Raw genomic sequence first — 18,418 nt, 5'->3', positions numbered from 1 at the left:
CCAGGTGGATTCCATACAGGAGTCTGTCGCCCCAGTTTGCAACACATTGTGTGAGGAACAGAGGCCGCCCCACTGAAAGAGACCCCGCTCTGTCCTCCAGGAGCCCCCACCTGGCTGAGACAGGGCATGCCCACAGGGCACATGTGGCCTCTAGGGACACAGGCTCCGCAGCAGCTGCGGACACGCCCCAGACACCAGGGTGAGGGCTTCCCCGGGGACCTGCAGGCTGCACTGCTGTCCCGCCTGTGACAGAGAGAACCACACGTCCTCTGAACGCTGCCGGAGCCGTCCACACAGGAGCCCGGCTGGAGGAGGCGGCAGAGGCACAGGAGGCTGGGCAGCTCGGGAAGCATCCCCGGGGCAGGCTGGCAGGGCCGGAAGAGGGCACATGGGAGAGGCAGACACTGAGGTGGAGGCCAGGGCTGGTGCCTCGGAGCGCGATCAGGTGGTGACGGCAGTGATAGGTGTCGGGAGCTGGGAAGTAGGGAGACAGTGGCCTGGGTTTGTTTTGTGAAACAGGGAGTGTGGCTGACGGGCCTGAGGCTGCCGGGAGGGAGGGCTGGAGGCTGGAGGAGGTCAGATGCGCAGCTGCTCTGGCTCTGTCCTCGGCGGCGCTGCAGGAACTGGAGGGGAGTGGCCCAGACGGGGGCTTGAAGCAGAGAGCAGAGGAGCCCCCGAGGGAGTGCAGGATGGAAACTCAGAGGAAGACGAGCCGAGGGCGAAAGGCAGGTGGAGGGGCCGCGGGGCCGAGAGGACAGTGTTGTGCGAAGGGGACACCTGGGAAAAGGAGAAGGACGTGAGGACGGCGGTGAAGAGCAGGAGAGATGTGGCCGAGGAGGAGAGGCAGGTGGTCCCTCTCGAGTGGGGTCTGTGGCCACTCAGCAGGAGACGCAGGTGCAGGCAGTTTGAGGTCTGAGCCTCGGACATGCATGAAGCTGTTTGCATCTCCAGGAGAGACTGTATGAGAACTGTCAGCACGGAAGGAAAACGTGTTGATTTGAGGGAAGCGGTGTCCTGGGAAGCGGTGTGTCGTTACAGCAGGATGGTCCGGAGAGGAGAGGAAGGAGTGACGGCGGGCGACCGTGCGGCAGAGCACGACCCAGAGGCAGGGAGAGGGCAGGTGGGTGCTGCCTCCTCCGAGCCGGCAGAGACCCAGGGAGTGGACCAGGTCCCCGGGAAGACAGGTCCCCCGAGTCGATCACTGCAGACTCGGCTGAGAACTGCAAAGGCAAACCCAGGTTGAAGGAACTGTCCAGAGTGAAGGATGCAAAGTGGCCTCAGGTGTAAGCTGGCGGTGTGGCACAGCACGGACGCTGCGCACGCTACGGGAGAGGGAGACTGTTCTGGAAGGAAGGTTTGTAGGAAGTAGTCATGGACTCGTTTGGGCAGACTCTGTTTTTAGGGGGCCTTCCATGCGCACCTGCCTTAGGCAGACCTCACTCCGAGGGACGCTCCCACAGGTTCCTGCCGTGTGTTCTCCGGGAAGGTAGCCGGGTGTGCTGGGCCAGCGACATGGGTCACATCTCTTGACTGCCCACCCTCACTTCTCACCCCCATCTACCTTCCCCATAGCCCAGAACAGTGGCCTGTCCACTGAGGAGCAAGGCTGTGCACACAGCCCGACCTGGCCACGGCGAGTAGCTGAGCGTGCCCCTGGCCGCTGGCTGCTCCCGGGCACCACAGCGGGCGACCGCGTCCCCTTGCTGGCCTCACGGCCCAGCAACGCAGCACTGACTATTCCAGCTCACTCCTTCGAAGAAGAATAAAGTGCTCAATCCCTAGGTGGAAAGCCACCATTTAATTCATTTCATTAAAAATAAGGTTTGGGGTTCCTGTCACCATGGCCGCCGTGCCCTCATGACACTGTGTCTGAGGCAGAGGCGTGTGTTGGAACCGTCTGGTCTGCGTGCTGCTGCCTGGCGATCGGGCTCAGTGCTTGTGGGGGGGGGGGGGGGGGGGCAGATGGGCCGCGCTGGGGACGTCCTCACATCCCGACCTCCAGCCCCACACGGTGCACCCCGCTCTGCATGCCCCTCAGATGAGCCTTCTCCCGCTTCCCACGTGTTTCCCTGACCATGCCCATCATGATGTCTGCAGGCCTGTCAGTCATACACGAGCCACTTTGTTAAAATGACTGCGTCCTCTTGTACCTGGACCATTGCTGTGTTTTAATGCCACGTGTTTTCTCTGCTCTCCCTGTCAAGTTCTTGCCATGCATGAGAATGTTCTCAAGTGTCCTACTCCGGGCTGCACAGGGCGCGGGCATGTAAATAGCAACAGGAACTCTCACCGAAGGTAAGCACAGCCCCTGCGCCCTGCCTGCAGGGGAGCCCCGGGAGCCCCTCTCTTCCCGCCCGACGCACCCTCATCCAGAGGATGGAGACTTGGTCCCATCGCGCTCAGAGTTTGATGCTCAGATCCCTCTGTCATAGAGGGGATTTTTTAATGGTCTCACTCTCCTTGTCGTGACGGGGTAACAGTCCCCCTGGGAGGTGCCATCCTTGCTGTGACCTCTGAGAGGGAGCCGTGAGCATGTGCAACAACTGGAAGAAACAGTACAGGCTCCTGGTGCCCGTCAGGAGGGACTGGGTCACACCCCTCAGACAGGGCGGGACTTGGAACCCAGGACGGAGTGGGCTGCCAGCTCTGCTGGACCCTGCCCGGGGGAGGGCAGCAGCAGCAGCAGCAGCCTTCCTGCCCACTGCTGTCTGCCCTGCTCACAGCCATGCTCTGCGCTGAGTGAAGTCCAGTTCTCCTTCCTCCCTTGTTCTTACCCCCACTGAGCTGCAGCCCTCCCGTCAGGGGCTCCTTGGCCGTAGGCAGAGCAGTTTCGTCCTCGCGTGCCTGCAGCCGTGTCCAGCTCCACATACCTGACGTACATCTTAGTCTAAATGCTGGGAGTCCCTGCAATGTTTGCTCTTCCCACTGGCCAATTTGGTCACTTGTGTTAAATTATAATAAGTCGGATCACATCCCTGCCACCCCCAGCCCTTGGTGTATGTCCTGGGCGTGTGCTGCAAAGGAGGCAGCAATGGGAGTAAGGGTCGTGCTGAGTGTGACTCGAAGCTGTGTTTACAGACCAGCTCCTCGGTCAGATCTCACACAACCCCACGTGCACAGAGGGAGGTCCACGGTGCCTGTGGTTCGTGGACTGTGCAGTCACACAGACAGCAGACACTGAGGTCTCAGGAAGGACAGGCTCCAGCACAAAAGAGCAAGTCTGGGTGGTCCCTGAGCATCCAGCTCCAGAGCCTCTTCCAGGGGGCCTTGGACTGTCCTGCTGTCCCCCCATCTCTCTTCCGGGTCACCAGCCATGCACTGTGGTCAGTGGTGCTCGGGGGTCGGCCCAGACCTCCGTCTCTGGTGCCAGCCAGAGAGCTGCCCTGCCTGGGCCACTAGACACAGCCTGCCCTGCGGCAGTCCCTCCTCCAGACACGGGGACCGTCCCCGAAGGCAGCCTGGGTCTAACGCTGACTGGCTTACACTCTTGAATGTCTTGGGCTGGCTGGCTGTCGTAAGAAAGCTTCATGTGCACTTCACACAGGCACACCAGCAGGCAGCACTGTCTGCTGGGGGCAAGGGAATACCCACTCTCCTGTTCCCACCATCAGGAGCGCCAGGCAGTTTGGGAGATCACCCCCCATTCCTGCTAGGATGTGGTTGTGCTGATCAGGGAGGGGGCGGTGGCTCAGTCGGGGGTGGTGTGTGGAGCCGTTGGGGAGACAGCTGATGCCTTTCTGTGCTTGCAGCCTCTCTGGATGCCCTATTGCTGCCGCGGAGAAGCTGGCAAAGGCCCAGGAAAAGCACCAGAGCTGCGACGTGTCCAAGTCCAGCCCGGCCTCCGACCGGGTGCTAAGGTACAGCTCCGAGGGTGCGGGTCCGCGGTCCGTGCAGGCAGCCCCCAGCCAGCTCAGGGCTGTGCAGGAGGCGATGCCATGCTCGCGGGCAGGCGGGAAGCTAGAGCGCTGTGCTGGGAGCGAGATGAAGCGCACCGCACCACACGGGCCTGTGCGGGCAGGAGGTGACACACTCCTGGGCTTTGGCGAGGAGCTCGATTCGGGTTTCTCCCTGGTAGCTCGCTGCTCTGAGGCTGGGTGGGATTCTCCCAGCTGCTGCTGCCAGAGAGGATCTTCCTACTAGGCTGCGAGGCCAGGCACCACCTGCAGGTGGCGGCAGTGTTTCCTTCCAGCACGTCCGTGATGGCAGCCCCTCGCCAGCGTGGAGGCGTCCTGAGTGGGAGCCTGGAGCTGCCCTCCCCCTGTCCTCAGACACCCAGTGCCGAGAGGGTGGACTGACCTGCCCCAAGACTTCATCCCTAGGTGATAAACCAGGAAAGTCCTCAGCATTATCAGGCTTAGCCCGCTGTGAGTCAAGCTTAGAAAAGAGGAGAGAGAGGAAGAAACCCACACTCCCACCACTCGGTATCAGCTCGCATGTCTGCCTGTGAGCACCATGCTGACAGCTGCAGGTCCTGCTGTTTAGTCCCCAGCTCGCCCCAGGCGAGAGTCAGTGTGTCCACAAGGCCGGAGCCGGGCTCTGTCTTGGAGCCAAGGAGGGTGACCCGCCTCACTGTGAGAAAGAGAAACAGCCCCTCACACTTTCATACACACTCACACTCACACACACACTCACACACAAGCACTCGCACACACATTCATACACACATGCTCGCACACACACTTGCACACACTCACACACATACCCCCACAACTCACACACACTCCCAAGTCTTGCCTCTGTTACATTGTCATCTTGGACAGATCATGTGGCCGCAGTCACCAGGCAGAGGACACGTCACCTTTGTGGTCTGTTGAGTATGGTTCCCAGTTCAGAGAGGATTCTGCCATAGCCCTTCAACTCAATAGGAAAGTTAAATCCTTTTTAAAAGTGGGAAATACTTAAATAAACAAAACTAAGAAAAACTATCTGTGGTCCTGACCTTCAGAGAGACCCCTCAGTCAGGCTTGGCATGTATTCTTCTAGACCAGTGGTTGGCAAACTGCGGCTCGTGAGCCACATGCGGCTCTTTGGCCCCTTGAGTGTGGTTCTTCCACAAAATACCATGTGCAGGCTCACACGTACAGTGCGATTGAAACTTCGTGGCCCATGTGCAGAAGTTGGTTTTTGGCTCTCAAAAGAAGTTTCAATCGTACTGTTGATATTTGGCTCTGTTGGCTAATGAGTTTGCCGACCACTGTTCTAGACCAGTGGTTCTCAACCTTTCTAATGCCGCGACCCTTTAATACAGTTCCTCATGTTGTGGTGACTCCCAACCATAAATTTATTTTTGTTGCTACTTCGTAACTGTAATTTTGCTACTGTTAATGAATCGTAATGTAAATATCTGTGTTTTCCGATGGTCTTAGGCTCTACAGCAGCGGTTCTCAACCTGTGTGTCACATAAGGAACTGTATTAAAGGGTCGCAGCATTAGAAAGATTGAGAACCACTGTTCTAGACTGTTCTGTGGTGGTGTTACAGTCTGATGTCCCCAGGGTACCTGCAACTCTGTCATCTCACAGAAAGTGAGGCTGACAACAAATAAGTGAGAGGCAACTGAGAGCCCCTGCCCACTCACTGTTAACACTGGCAGCACGGGAGCCCCCAAACCTTGGGCTCAGTCCATCTGAGAAGGGATGGCTCTACCAGGGGAGACTCTGAGGAAAGGCAGAAGGAGACGGAGGCAAGAGCTCAGCAAGAGCCCAGAGGGCCAGCAAGAATGTCACAGGGGAGTCCCTCAGCCCCGAGCCCGCACTGCCGCATGGAGCCCCAGGCAGCTGGAGAGAGACGAGGTGCGGCCGTGATTGCAAACATCACCTGTTCACACACACGCCTCCCTCTGACCTGAGCCTGAAACAGCAGCTTTTGTGCTGTTTCTGTTGCTCCTTCTTGGGTGGACACAGCGGGGAAGCACAGCAAGCAACAAAGCAAGGCCCAGTGCCAGCAGCTGTGCCCCTGCACACAGCGTTCCTTACAGCCGGGGTGCAGGGAGGAGGGGTGTTAGCACAGGAGAGGGCAGTGCAGCCAGGCCTCATCTCCAGCTCCGCGTCCCCCCGCCCCCCGGCCCCATGTGCACTGCAAGCGCTGGGTCCCAGCTCCAGGTGAGGCCGGTCCCTCTCCATCACCCATGACCTCCCACCGTGTCCACACACAGAGAGGCTCCCTCAGCAGGGAGGACAGAGACAGGAAGGAAGGGAAAGGAAAAGAATTTAAACCTACAGTCATTTGGCCGAAACCGGTGTGGCTCAGTGGATAGAGCGTCGGTCTGCGGACTGAAAGGTCCCAGGTTCGATTCCGGTCAAGGGCATGTACCTTGGTTGCGGGCACATCCCCGGTAGGGGGTGTGCAAGAGGCAGCTGGTCGATGTTTCTCTCTCATGGATGTTTCTAGCTCTCTATCCCTCTCCCTTCCTCTCTGTAAAAAATCAATTAAAAAATATAAAAAAATAAAAATAAAAAATAATAATGAAAATGGTAAATAAAGTAATAAACCTACAGTCATTTAAATAAGTCTTTAAATAAATTCCCAGCAGGAATTTAAGACTTGAGAGTAAGTATGGCCAGTCCTGTCCACATTTCTCCTCTCTCTGCTGGGCCCATCCCCCTCCATTCTCTCGCCCAGGATTGCCTGGCACTGAGGCCCCTGCCCAGGCTCCTCCTTCCCGGCCCGGCCCGTGGCCTTGCTCATTAGCAAATGAACAGACGCCCATCTGTCCCAGGCCACCAGTCTCCTGTGCTTCCCCAAGACGCGCCTCACCTTCCGACTTGGTTTTTTCTTTTCTGGGAATGTTTGTGCACACGCCCTGATCTTACCCTTAGGTGTTTACCCGTTTTGTAAAGCTAGCTCTAGCTTCTCCAGGAGATGGAGCCGAATCTCACAGCCAGAAGTGGCCTCCCTTCCCCAGAATCCCAGCAGCACTGGGCTCTTAAAATAGTATCTCTCTCTCTCTCTCTCTCTCACACACACACACACACACACGCGCGCACACACACACACACACACACAAATAATAGTGCAGCCCAGGGATCTTTGAGCCAAAGCTGGGGGCTTTAGTCATTTATGCAGCCACCCTCCACACTACCTGGCAAATGCCTCAGATCATGGGCATTCAGCTGATCGCTCCCTTGTCTTGTTGATTGACAAGTAAATAAGCTAAGTTCCTGAAAGCAAAGTGAGTGCCTTGGTGACTTGGTTAACATGGGAGTGGAGCAAAGGGAACAACTTTTCTGTCTTAATTTCCAAAAAGAGCTTAAACATTCCACTTATGAGATAGAGAACTAGCGGGACACACACACCACAAAATAGAATCTTAAGTAATGAAGAATAATTGAAGGCTCCTCCACGTAAATAACTTACTCTAAAATCTAGGGAAATGAATGGCTCCTAGGTAAAAATATGGAAACTGTAGGTTAATACTTGTCAAAATGTATTACTGCATGTTCCACTCTATCGTCCAGACGTACACATTTGTATCCAATTTCAGTCTGTGGCCCTCTGAGTACTTCTTTCCTGTCCTCCTCTTTCCAAGGGAATGCCTCCCTAGCTCCCTGCATTTGAGGGTGACTCTCGCTCTTTGCAGAAGAAACACTTGCAATTCTTCTGTCCTCACACCTGTCTCTTCACCAAGCCCACCAAGATTGAAAAAGAAAGAAAACAGGGAAAGTTACAGTTCCATTTTCGTCTTCTTGTTGCCAGAGTTGACAGGCGGCTAGCGTATGTGGTGCTGCATAATGACAGGAAAGTAGGACGTGGTTTCTGTGCCAGGTTCAAGGCCCGAGTGCCGCTGAGAAACTAGATGCTCTGGTGTTAGCGTGAGCCCGTCCCCCCACCCCCACCCCCCGCAGCCCCGACAAAGCCAGCTGTCGATTGTTTCTTGTTTGCTTACAGGCCAATGTGCTTTGTAAAGCAGCTCGAGATCCCTCACTACGGCTACAGAAACAACGTCCCCACGACCACGCCGCGCTCCAACCTGGCCAAAGAGCTGGAGAAATACTCCAAGACGTCGTTTGAGTACAACAGTTACGACAGCCACACGTACGGCAAGCGGGCCATAGCTCCCAAGGTGCAAACCAGGGACATATCCCCCAAAGGATATGATGGTAGGAGGTGCACACTCTTCTACATGAGAGTCACGCTTGCCTTGATGATGTTGTTGTTGTGTATACCCATTTCCTACCAGCCGGTCGCGCATGTGGTCACTTGCTGGGCACCAAAGAACAGCACGCCACCCCTGGGCTTCTCCCCTCCAAACCAGAGGCCCACGGTGGGGAGCGGGGCCTGCGGGGTGTGGACAGAGCCTCGGCTCCTCTGCCCCAGGCTGTCACTAACACCGTGTCCTCACCTCCTAAGCGTCCTTTAATAGGTGGCCCAACTCAGATAACTGGACAGCCAGTAGCAGCGGCCCCAAGTCCGTGGCTGTGTATGGAAGGTCTAATCCCCCACCCCGCCCCGTGTTCCCAACCCTGGGTGCACAGAGTCGTCTGGTGACTTAGAAGTCTGACGCTCAGGCGGCACCCACCCCTGCCAAACCAGAACCTCAGGTGTTCCCTGTGTGGTGGGACTTTAAAGTCACCGCGATTCTGCTGTGCGGCTGAGGGTGGACAGCCTCTGAGGGTGTCCCCGCCCCTCCAGCAGGCGTGGACCCTGCTCTGTTCTGCGCTGGGGAGCGGGCCTGGGAGAGCCACCTGGTGGGCCCGGCTTGGTCACGGGCGCACTCTGCCATCACGGCAGGAAAAGCACAGCTCCTGTCCACCTGCGGGCTCAGCGCCGCCCGAGTGTGACTGGGTCGCATTTGCCGTGGTTAGTGGTTGAACAGTGGAGGGCAAGACCACGAATCCTGGAGTTTACTTACTTATCTAACCACGACTCTACTTGACATTCCAGGACTCATGACTTAGTTGGCAACTTTTACTAACTGGCATGTGGGCTGCGCAGCTTGTGATGATTTATAAGTCTCTCCTGGCGCTCTCTAGCAAGGCAGGAGGCAGGCTCTAAGCATGTGCACGCTCCTCGGAGAGGCGGCATTGAAATCCCAGCACGCAGACCAGTTCAGCTGAGTGGGGGGGGGTTCTGAACCCTGATTCAATATGAGTAGCTACACCTTTTTCTAAGTGATGTTAGCCATTCTTTGACTTAATAACAATTAATTTGTATAGTGAATAGAATATTTCTCTGATGCATCAAATATTGATTATCTTTGCATGTATCAATTCTTAATATATAGGAACAAAGATATAAATGGGGGAAAGAAAATGGTTTACGATGTAATAGAAAATAAGTATTTTTGTTTATTTTGTAATAATTTGCCAATTTCAGGTTTTATTATTTTATTCATTTGATTGCAAATGATCAAAAGAAATTGAATTCACATAATTAAGGATTCTATTGATATCATTTCCAATTTTGAGTGATCTGATGAGCACTTTGACTCGTTCATTTTCACCCGCCTCTTTGTCGCTGCTGTTCTCATGGTCTGACTCCCTTGCCCCCACTGTCATGGCTGGGCTGGGCGAGGGTGTGGCCGGTGGAGCGCGTCTTGGGTTGCAGTGTCTTCGGAGGGTTAGGGGGCAAACCTGCCTGTCTGTTCTCAGCTCTTCCCTGAGGACCGTGTGCTGTTGGGCACGTTAGTGCTGTGTGTTCGTTCGCGGAGTCGAGTGGAGGCACCGTTTCTGCCCTGCTGCTGGGAAGACCAGGGCAGCTCTAAAGAGGGCACAAGCATGTTAGTCCCCGGCATTCTCGCCTGCCTAGAAAGGTTCCTGGTGTCAGGACCTTAGGCAGAGCCATGCTGTTCAGCCGACCAACAAGAAAACAAGAACAGAGTAAAAACTCCACTCTTAGGTCCTCAGTGAACTAAGAGAAGAGGAAGGACACTCTTTTAGCACTAAACACTTCCCGAGAGGAAAGTCAGTGACCCCGTCGCCTGACGGGCTTTTTACACGTGGAGGACGATGCCCGTAAGGATGAGGGCTGGGGCTGGGCCCGGGCCCGGTGGAGTGTGAGCTGAGAGGAGCCCTCCTGCTCCTGGGCATCGGGCAGTAGGGCCACAGGCGACTGGGCTCTGCACTCACCTCCAGGAGTGTCCCGAGACCGGCTGCAGCGCAGGGGACTCAGTCTGCTCCTGAGCTAGAGGGAAGTGAGCCTGTGGTGGGCGGGCCAGTGTCGGGAGCAGGAGCAGCGCGCAGACGCAGGTGCCCAGGACACAGGGCCTCCCGTCTGCCAGTCACCGGAGGTCCCACCTGCTGTGACCAAACACTCAGCACGTGGTGCAGCCTCCTCGTTCTTCCAGGCACCAGGCACGTCCTGGCGGCTCGCTGTCTCTATCCATCCGCCTGTCTGTCCGTCTATCCGTTCATAAGTCCATCCGCCATCTACCCGTCCTCTGGCTGGTGGGCACATCCTCAGGAGGCCATGCTTGTTTCCTTGGAAGCCCAGGATGGAGCACACTCGCCTGCCCCGACAAGCGTTGCACAGAAGCAGGGGGCCGTTTCCAGGCCAGGAGGCGCTCACCAGCAGAGCAGGCGCTAGGAAGGTCCTGGGGGAAGGTGTGGGCTTCGTTTCCATTCCACTTATTTTCAGTACAAACGTCTGCGGCTGCTCTTTTCCCTGCAAGCGCGGCTGACCGCCTGAGGAGGGCCTGCTCCGTGGGCTGTGGCCTGCGCACAGCTGCGTCACATGCAGGCGTGGCCCTGCAGTCACAGTGGCGTAGCTCTGTCACCCCATGTACGCTGGCACCTAGGACACGAACATGTCCTTCTCTGCTGGCCAGTTGGAAAGGGACTTGATTGAAAACCACTCTGTTGGCCAAAAGAAAATCCCACTTTTTATGGTGAATCAGGTACTGCCATCTGATTAGGAGGGGCTCCTGGCTGGGGCAAGGGCCAGAGCCACCTGGGAGAGGCACCCGCCACCCCACGCCCTTCGGCTCTGCGGTGCCCCCTCGTGTCAGCACAGTGTGGTCCCAGGTCACTGTCACTAGGGTTTTGTCAAAGTTGAACAGATAATTATTAGGAACGAAGGCCTTCATCACCTGATTTGAAGTATAGAGACTCTTATTTCATTGGCAGCAAAACAAAAGAAAAAGCCGACGGCATTTAGTGAAGGGATACGCCTGGCCGCCCGGCTGCTTCTCTCCCTCCCTCCCCCCCACCCCGCAGGGTGTGCGGTCCCAGCTGCCCCAGGCCCTCCCGGTGGAGCCCAGAGGAGCCCGGGTTTAAGCATTCGGTGAGGGGATGCCCTTTACCAGTGGCTGCAGTTTTTGCGTAGACACATGTTGTCCTGCTACTTTAGAAATTGAGTATCACTCATTTCTGAACGAAACTGCCATGTTTCTTATTTGTGTGGAGCACATGTTTTCCTGAGCCAGTGGCTAGCCCTCATCAGGAAGGAAAACACACCTTTATAAGTATTATTTTAGTTCTCCCAGAATTTTTCTAACAAATGCATGGATGACATAAAACCACAAACTTTCATTCCTGTGAGAGAATCTTGGGATGCGAGTTGGCATTGCCACCTCGATGTGCTTTAGGGCAGGTCCCTGGGTGGCCTCCTGGGACTGTGTCTCTGGGGTCCCTCTGGGCCCAGCCCCGAGCCCTGCTGCCCCCCTGTGCCCTGTGCTGCTGAGATAAGGCACATTCGCAGGGGACAGAGGGAGGAAGGCCAAGGGCCTGGCACTGGGTGTGAGGACTGGCTCTCGGCTGAGGCAGCGCGGGCAGGATGGAAGTGACCTGCCTGAGCTGCGCGTGCCTGGTGGGCCTGAGTGTGGAACTGGCCTCTGGTCCATGCGGGGAAGCTGGCCCTGGAGGTCGGCTGTGTGTGCAGTGGTCTGTGGCTTTGTCAGGGGTGGCTGCCCGCATCGCCCGTGGCCAGGTGGGAAGAGTGAACAGCGTCTGCGATGTCAGGACGGCACAGGCTTTGGTGCGAAGCCGAGAGTTACGGGAGCTCAGGTCTTTCTCCATTTGGATCTGAATGAGGCGTTTGGGGGCACCTTCATGGCGTTGCTCACGACCAAGCTTGTTGCCTCTGTGGGTTATTTTGTATTCCGTTCAGTTGTGTCTGCTTCTTCCCGCGGGGGAAGCTCTGAGCAGGGCTTCCTTGCACCTTTGGTACTGACCCACCAGTGACTGTTGGGGACAGCCGTGAGAGCAGGTCAGGCTGCTGTCACAGGGATGCGGGTGGGACCAGGAGCCGCAGCACAACTGGCCCCGTGCATGCACCCCATCACTGCGTCCCTCTGGACCTCGCGCCCACGCAGGGGCCCCTGAGCTCACTTGGGAAGAAGGCGCGAGACAGGGTGGCTCTCTGGTGGAGGGCTTAGGACACTGAGCGGCTCTGCCAGCACCTCCAGGTTCACCTCCCAGGAGCCTCATGGCCGGGCTCTAGGGAGAAGCCTGACCCTGGGGCTTTAACGCCCTGCAGTGATAATGGGCAGTGCTCGTAAACCCTCCAGCAGATGCCTCCGTCCACTGTGCTAGCGGGACGTTGGACACTCAGAGGCATGCTGTTCCCAGGAGCCTGTCTGGCTGGTGGTGAGCTGGCTGCTCAGAAAGATAACCTGTAAGGGACGCTCCGGGCCGGAGGCGAGGCCGTTCCTGTAAGGAGGGCGTGTCTGCACATCCCCGAGCGGTCATGGTCACTCTGCTGGTGCATTTACCTTGGGCTCACCCAAGTCCGCAGGGCGCACGCCCCCTCGGCTGTCACCCTTTCCCCCACGTGGCCCTTTGTGAGAATCACAGGGTGACTGTTCTTGAGGAAGGGGATGTTCAGCCACATTGTCTGGTCTGCACATCCAGCCTGAACACAAGTGTCCCGGGCGCAGGACAGTGAGCCCCACTGGCCACCGCAGCCCCTCCGGGTGGGAGCAGCCAGTCTCCAAAGGGCTGAGCAACCTGGGTCCCCCCACCCAGTCCAGTGAGCTGAGCAGCCTGGGTCCCCCCACCCAGTAAGCTGATGAGCAGTCCTGCCAGGGAGGCTGCCTCCTGGGCCTCAACCAGGAGGGGAGACACCCTGGTGACTGAGCCCAGCAGGTATGAGATGTAAGGCATGTGCCAGTGCCACTCATGGGAGGGCTGGCACTGTGTCCCCACAGTCCCAGCTGAGCTCAGTCAGTGGCGCGTGGGGTCCCAGGAGGCAGGCCAGGTGGCTCACTCCTCAAGAGTCAGCCCTTGGCCCCGCGCCTCCATGTGATGTGTGTCTACGCGCAGGGCTGGGGGTGCGGGTGGCAGGGCGCATGACCTGGCGGGTACCCGAGTCACCCTGCCCGTGTCTCCCCAGCGAAGCGGTACTGCAAGGATGCCAGCCCCAGCAGCAGCACCGCCAGCAGCTACGCGCCCAGCAGCAGCAGCAACCTGAGCTGTGGCGGCGGCAGCAGCGCCAGCAGCACCTGCAGCAAGAGCAGCTTCGACTACACGCATGACATGGAGGCAGCCCACATGGCAGCCACCGCCATCCTCAACCTGTCCACACGCTGCCGCGAGATGCCACAGAACCTGTCCACCAAGCCGCAAGACCTGTGCACCACACGGGTACGCACACCTGCCGGGCGGGCAGGCGGGCCCCGTCCACCCCCGAGGTCACCCTGGCCCCTCAGGACACAGGCAGAAGCTGAGACGTCGTCTCCCTGAGCGTCCCTTCTGGGTGACCGCCCAGCTCTGGGAGCAGCTCTCCCGGCACACGGTCAGGAAGGGGCCACGTGTCTGCGGTGCTGCATGCAAGGACTGTGTCCCTGTAAGATCCAGGCGCATTTCTGTAAACAAAGGGACCCGGACCCTGAAGACCCAGCATGCCTTGAACTTTCAAATACAAGGATGGCTGTCAACTAAGAGGCAGGCCTGTCCCCTGGCTGTGCTCCCAGCAGGTCACCCAGAACTAGGGAACAAGGAGAGTGCAAGCCCGGTTTCCCCAGGGGCTAGTCTTGCAGGTCAGCAGCTTGCATCAGCTCAGAAACCAGTCTCTGTGGTGGTTTCCATGACTCACCGCTGTGCCCGGATCAGGAGAGCTGGTCAGATGGCAGCCAGGGAACTGCCTGTCGAGCCACGAGGTGCTGGGGACGAGGTGGTGCTCTCTGAGGACCTGTGAGCAGGCGGGTGGGGTTGCCTCCTCGCTAAGGAACAGTCGAGCCTGGCCTGGAGCTGCTCGCGGGCACAGGCCTCACACCCAACAGCAGTTCTGAATGAGGGGAGTTTGTACGAAGGGAGAAAGGCCAGCAAGTTCATGTCCTACAAATGCATTTTCATTAGCATTTTTACTCCTAGATTTTGGAGAAGGACCAGGGCACGCAGTGTCCGTGGTGACCAAGGCTGCTAGATGGGAGGCAGCCACGGAGGAGGTTCTACAATGAACAAGGAAAAGACTGTCACCCTCATCTGTTTACTTTATTACAATTAAACTCAGACTAAGAGAATTGAATGCGGCATCCTGAAGGCGAAGGCAGGATAAAAGCTTGAAACCGGGAGGGCACTTGGACAAAGAGCTGAGGCAGAATAAAGCTCTGTAATTGATCCAGGGAGCAGCCAGGGTGGGGCCTTATTCCCGGCCCCTCCCTCTGCTGTGACGTCAGGGGCAGCTCCTCAGCTCAGGGCTGTGTCCCTCTCTTTGCTCTCGGTTGGGCATTCCTCCCTCTCCTGATTCCCTCCCTCTCCCCTTCACATGCCCTTCCTTCTCCCTCTGGAGGGCTGAGCTCTGAAGAATTCTTGATCTGTTTCAAAGCATCTTTTAAAAAGGGAGCTCACCCTGGCCCTCTTTGTTAGCCAGATGACTGCATTGCAGGGTTGCTGGACGCAGAGCAGCCGGGCCCAGTCACAGCCGCAGGCGTTCTGAGCAGCATGGAAGCCTCTGCCTCGTGGGCTTCGGGTTAGAAAGTGAATTCCCACCTTCCCCTCCCACCCTCCCACTCTTGTTTTCTCCCGCTCCGAGGCTTGAACTGTTCAGCAGCAGTGAAACCAAAGGAGAATGTTTTAAGTTTATATCGTTTTAATGATAAGTATGTATTCTATACACACTGTAATTCTGATCGCTTAATAGGTATTTGAAGTGGAATGGAATGGAAATTAGGCACGTGTTTGATTTTTCCAGAAGCAGAGATGTACTGGCAGAAAGGAAGATGTAGGTAGATAATAGGTGTGATCAATAGATGACAGACAAGGGTAGGTAGATAAGTGATAGACAAATAGATGATAGATAGGTACATAGATGGGGAGGATGGGTGTATGGATATACGGATAGACAAGAGAGAGGACGCAGGTGTGCATGCCTGGGAGCCTGGGCAGCAGGGAAGGATGGAGGGCCCACTTCAGCTCCCTCGCCTGGTGCGTATGTACGTGGGATGGTGAGCAGTTTCTCTTGTGCGTCTGTGCTGGCTGGAGGCGGGCTGCAGTCGGAGGGAGCCGCGCGGTGACCTGTCTTTCTGCCGACAGAACCCTGACATGGAGGTGGACGAGAACGGCACGCTGGACCTGAGCATGAACAAACAGAGGCCGCGGGAGGGCTGCTGCCCGATCCTGACCCCGCTGGAGCCCATGTCCCCGCAGCAGCAGGCCGTGATGAGCAGCCGGTGCTTCCCGCTGGGCGAGGGGGACTGCTGGGACCTGCCCGTGGACTATACCAAGATGAAGCCCCGAAGGGTCGATGAGGACGACTCCAAGGAGATCACTGTAGGTCCCTCCCGGAGCCCCGCCCTCAGCCCCAGCTGTGTCCTGGGAGGAGTGCGCTGCGCTCACCCCCTCACCGGGCGGAACTGCCTCCTCCCTCCTGGGACCTGTAGCTAGTGAGGCTCTAGGCACATGCTTTGTTGTGACCAACATGGATTTGGTAAAACAAACCACTGACTCTTCTAAGTGATGACTTTTGTATTCTGAACAGAGTGTTTTCTTACAAGCAGTTTCTCTGAGAAAATGTGTCAGCAGCATGCCAGCCACTTCTCGGGGTGACCCCTGCTGTCTAACCGCAGAGGCGCCTCCGTGCACGTTGCTCTGGAGCCAAGGGCAGGGTCTGCTCTCCGAGGACCTGGAGCTCAGAGCAGGCCCAGCCTTGAGGGCCATGTAGCTCCGTCACCTAAGCCTTTATCCATTGTTACCAAAACACCTCTGTCCAGAACCTGTGTTTAAAGTCGTTAACAATTTTCAAACTCAGCTTATTAAAATAGTTATAATATTCTTTAGACTGAAGAAAGAAATGAAGAAAAACTTGTTTTTACTGGCCTGACCTTTTTCTCTAGTGTTTAATCCTGAAAGTTAAAACATTTTCTCTGTTCACTGAAAAATGAACATTTTTTAATGCAGTGGGAAGACCACATCAAAGCAATAGCATCTTCTAGAAACAAGAAGGTGGAGAAAAAGGAAACATTGCTATTGAGGGAAAGGCGTCTTTCTATAAGGCCTTTCCCTCTCAAAGCCTCTTGTTCTTATTCTTCGATTGACTGAGCATGGTCACAGGGCAGAGTGGGGGCTGAATCCCAGAGCTGTCCTCCGCCTCAGTGTTAGGTCGTTAGGGCCACAGAGGCGTGGCAGTGGGAGCTCCAGACTTACTCTCATTAACATGAAGCCCCCAAGTGGGCAGGAGTATTGCATGGTGCACACTACCCGGCCAGAAGGGAAAGCGCCTCCTGTTCAGGAGAATGTCTGCTCAACAGTGCCACCTATAGGGGTATCTAGGTCATGACACTTGGACTCACTTCCTATAAAAAAGAAAATGCTGAGAAGGATTTAAAGCTGCCACCTCTGAGGTGGGGTTCCCTTGCCACCAGGCTGAGGGCCCAGGGAGAGGGAGGAGTCAGTGGTTACTGAAACCGCAGGCATGCTGAGATGGTAGGTGCATTGAGATGGAGCGGCCTGTGGAGCAGGCACCCCGCTCCCTCCCTGTGTAGGTGGGACGCTGGGTGAGGGTGTCCCTGTGGCCAGACCACTCCTGTCCCTCTTGTGCAGAAGGCCCTGCCAGTGACGAGCCCCCAGAATCCCAGACGTCTAGAGCAGAGGAGATATTAAGGGCCAGCCCCAAAGATAGACTGAGCACATTTCCGTTTGCATTTTCAGAGGGGAAAGAGGTATGGCGATGGTAAAGGTGAAGTCGGGAGGGGAAATGAGAGGCAGCGCCCGCGGGATGGCCTTTGTGCACTGAGTCGCCCTCGGGGTGGCTGACGCTGTGTTTCGCCTGCAGCCGGAGGACCTGGACCCCTTCCAGGATGCTCTGGAGGACAGAAGGTACCCGGGGGAGGTGACCATCCCGAGCCCCAAGCCCAAGTACCCGCCGTGCAAGGAGGGCAAGAAGGACCTGATAACGTAAGCCTGGCGCGGCTCCCTCCCCCGCCCCTCGCGGCTGCTGTAAGCCGGCCTGTGCGTGCCTTGCCGTGAGCATGCGACATCCGCAGCGTGTAGAGGTCCCCGCTGCCAGGGCAGCAGAGCGACCGCCACGTGGCCTCGCGTGTGTTCCCACGCTCTGGGCCGCGGAGCCGCCATCCTCATCCAACCGCGCATCCGCAGCTTCTCCAGGGCGCTAACCCCCTGCAGACATTGCAGCTAAACTGGAAACAATGAAACTTTTTACAAGTTTTTTAAACATACTTACTATTTTGGCTGTTTTTGTTTTTGTTTGGTGGCAGATGTCCAACACCCAGGTGTGATGGGAGTGGTCATGTGACTGGTAATTACGCCTCACATAGAAGGTGTGCCTTCATTTTCCTCATGGTGGATTCTGTCTTCTCGGTTTATTGTTTTCAGCTTACCTCAACAATGCTGTCCGCGCACCAGTCGCCTGTGTGCCGGCGTGCTCTATGTTGACCGGCACCGTGTGCTGATGGGGGGTTGTGCAGTGTGCTGTATGGGAAAATAAGCCCCTAAATTGGGAAAATTCTTCACATTTCAACCAGAGAGTGCAAATATTTTTATCTTTTTAAAAGTGATTTAACAGACCTGTTTTCTTAAATTTACATGCAGAGTTAATTATAAAAAGTCAACATACAGCACTTGCCCCATCGCTTTTCTGCATTAAACTTTAATTTCAATTTTGTGTGTGTTTGTTCGGAGCGCCAGCTGGTGGAGGCTACTCACGGACTCTCTGGCCTGTCTTACAGTCTGTCGGGCTGCCCGCTGGCTGACAAGAGCATCCGGAGCATGCTGGCCACCAGCTCGCAGGAACTCAAGTAAGACTGACGGGCATCGTCCTCCTTTAACAGCCTGCTCACTGAGCAGGAACAGGAAGGAGGTGTCGTCTGAAAAGAAACTGTCTTTCGAAGCCACGTGCACAGCCGCGCATGCCTGGGTCCTCGGGATTGTAGTCCCTTCCCGACAACTCCTGCTTCCCCCTCTGGTGTCCCTCCAGTGCTTTCATATCAGACCCTTTCTTCTTGACTTTTCCCGAGCACAGTGCGCTCTCTCCAGTGTGTGTGCACGGGGAAGGGCGGTTCTGCAGAGTTTCTCAGACTTTTAAGA

The 18,418-nt window shown here is 56.4% G+C and overlaps 1 protein-coding gene across 1 annotated transcript in view; it reads left to right on the top strand.

The window, feature by feature from the left end:
* The window catches only part of MYT1L (myelin transcription factor 1 like), a 258,267-nt gene that overhangs the window by 200,542 nt on the left and 39,307 nt on the right, over positions 1–18,418 (top strand). The window contains exons 12-18 of the mRNA XM_054728327.1: positions 2,205–2,295; positions 3,750–3,857; positions 7,887–8,098; positions 13,269–13,519; positions 15,410–15,646; positions 17,148–17,269; positions 18,061–18,129. Of these exons, the coding sequence (XP_054584302.1) occupies positions 2,205–2,295; positions 3,750–3,857; positions 7,887–8,098; positions 13,269–13,519; positions 15,410–15,646; positions 17,148–17,269; positions 18,061–18,129 (1,090 nt within the window). The remainder of the gene's footprint in view (positions 1–2,204; positions 2,296–3,749; positions 3,858–7,886; positions 8,099–13,268; positions 13,520–15,409; positions 15,647–17,147; positions 17,270–18,060; positions 18,130–18,418) is intronic.

This window comes from Eptesicus fuscus, chromosome 16, assembly GCF_027574615.1.
Source record: "Eptesicus fuscus isolate TK198812 chromosome 16, DD_ASM_mEF_20220401, whole genome shotgun sequence".
Classification (NCBI taxonomy): domain Eukaryota; kingdom Metazoa; phylum Chordata; class Mammalia; order Chiroptera; family Vespertilionidae; genus Eptesicus; species Eptesicus fuscus.
This window is presented reverse-complemented; position numbering and strand designations above follow the sequence as displayed.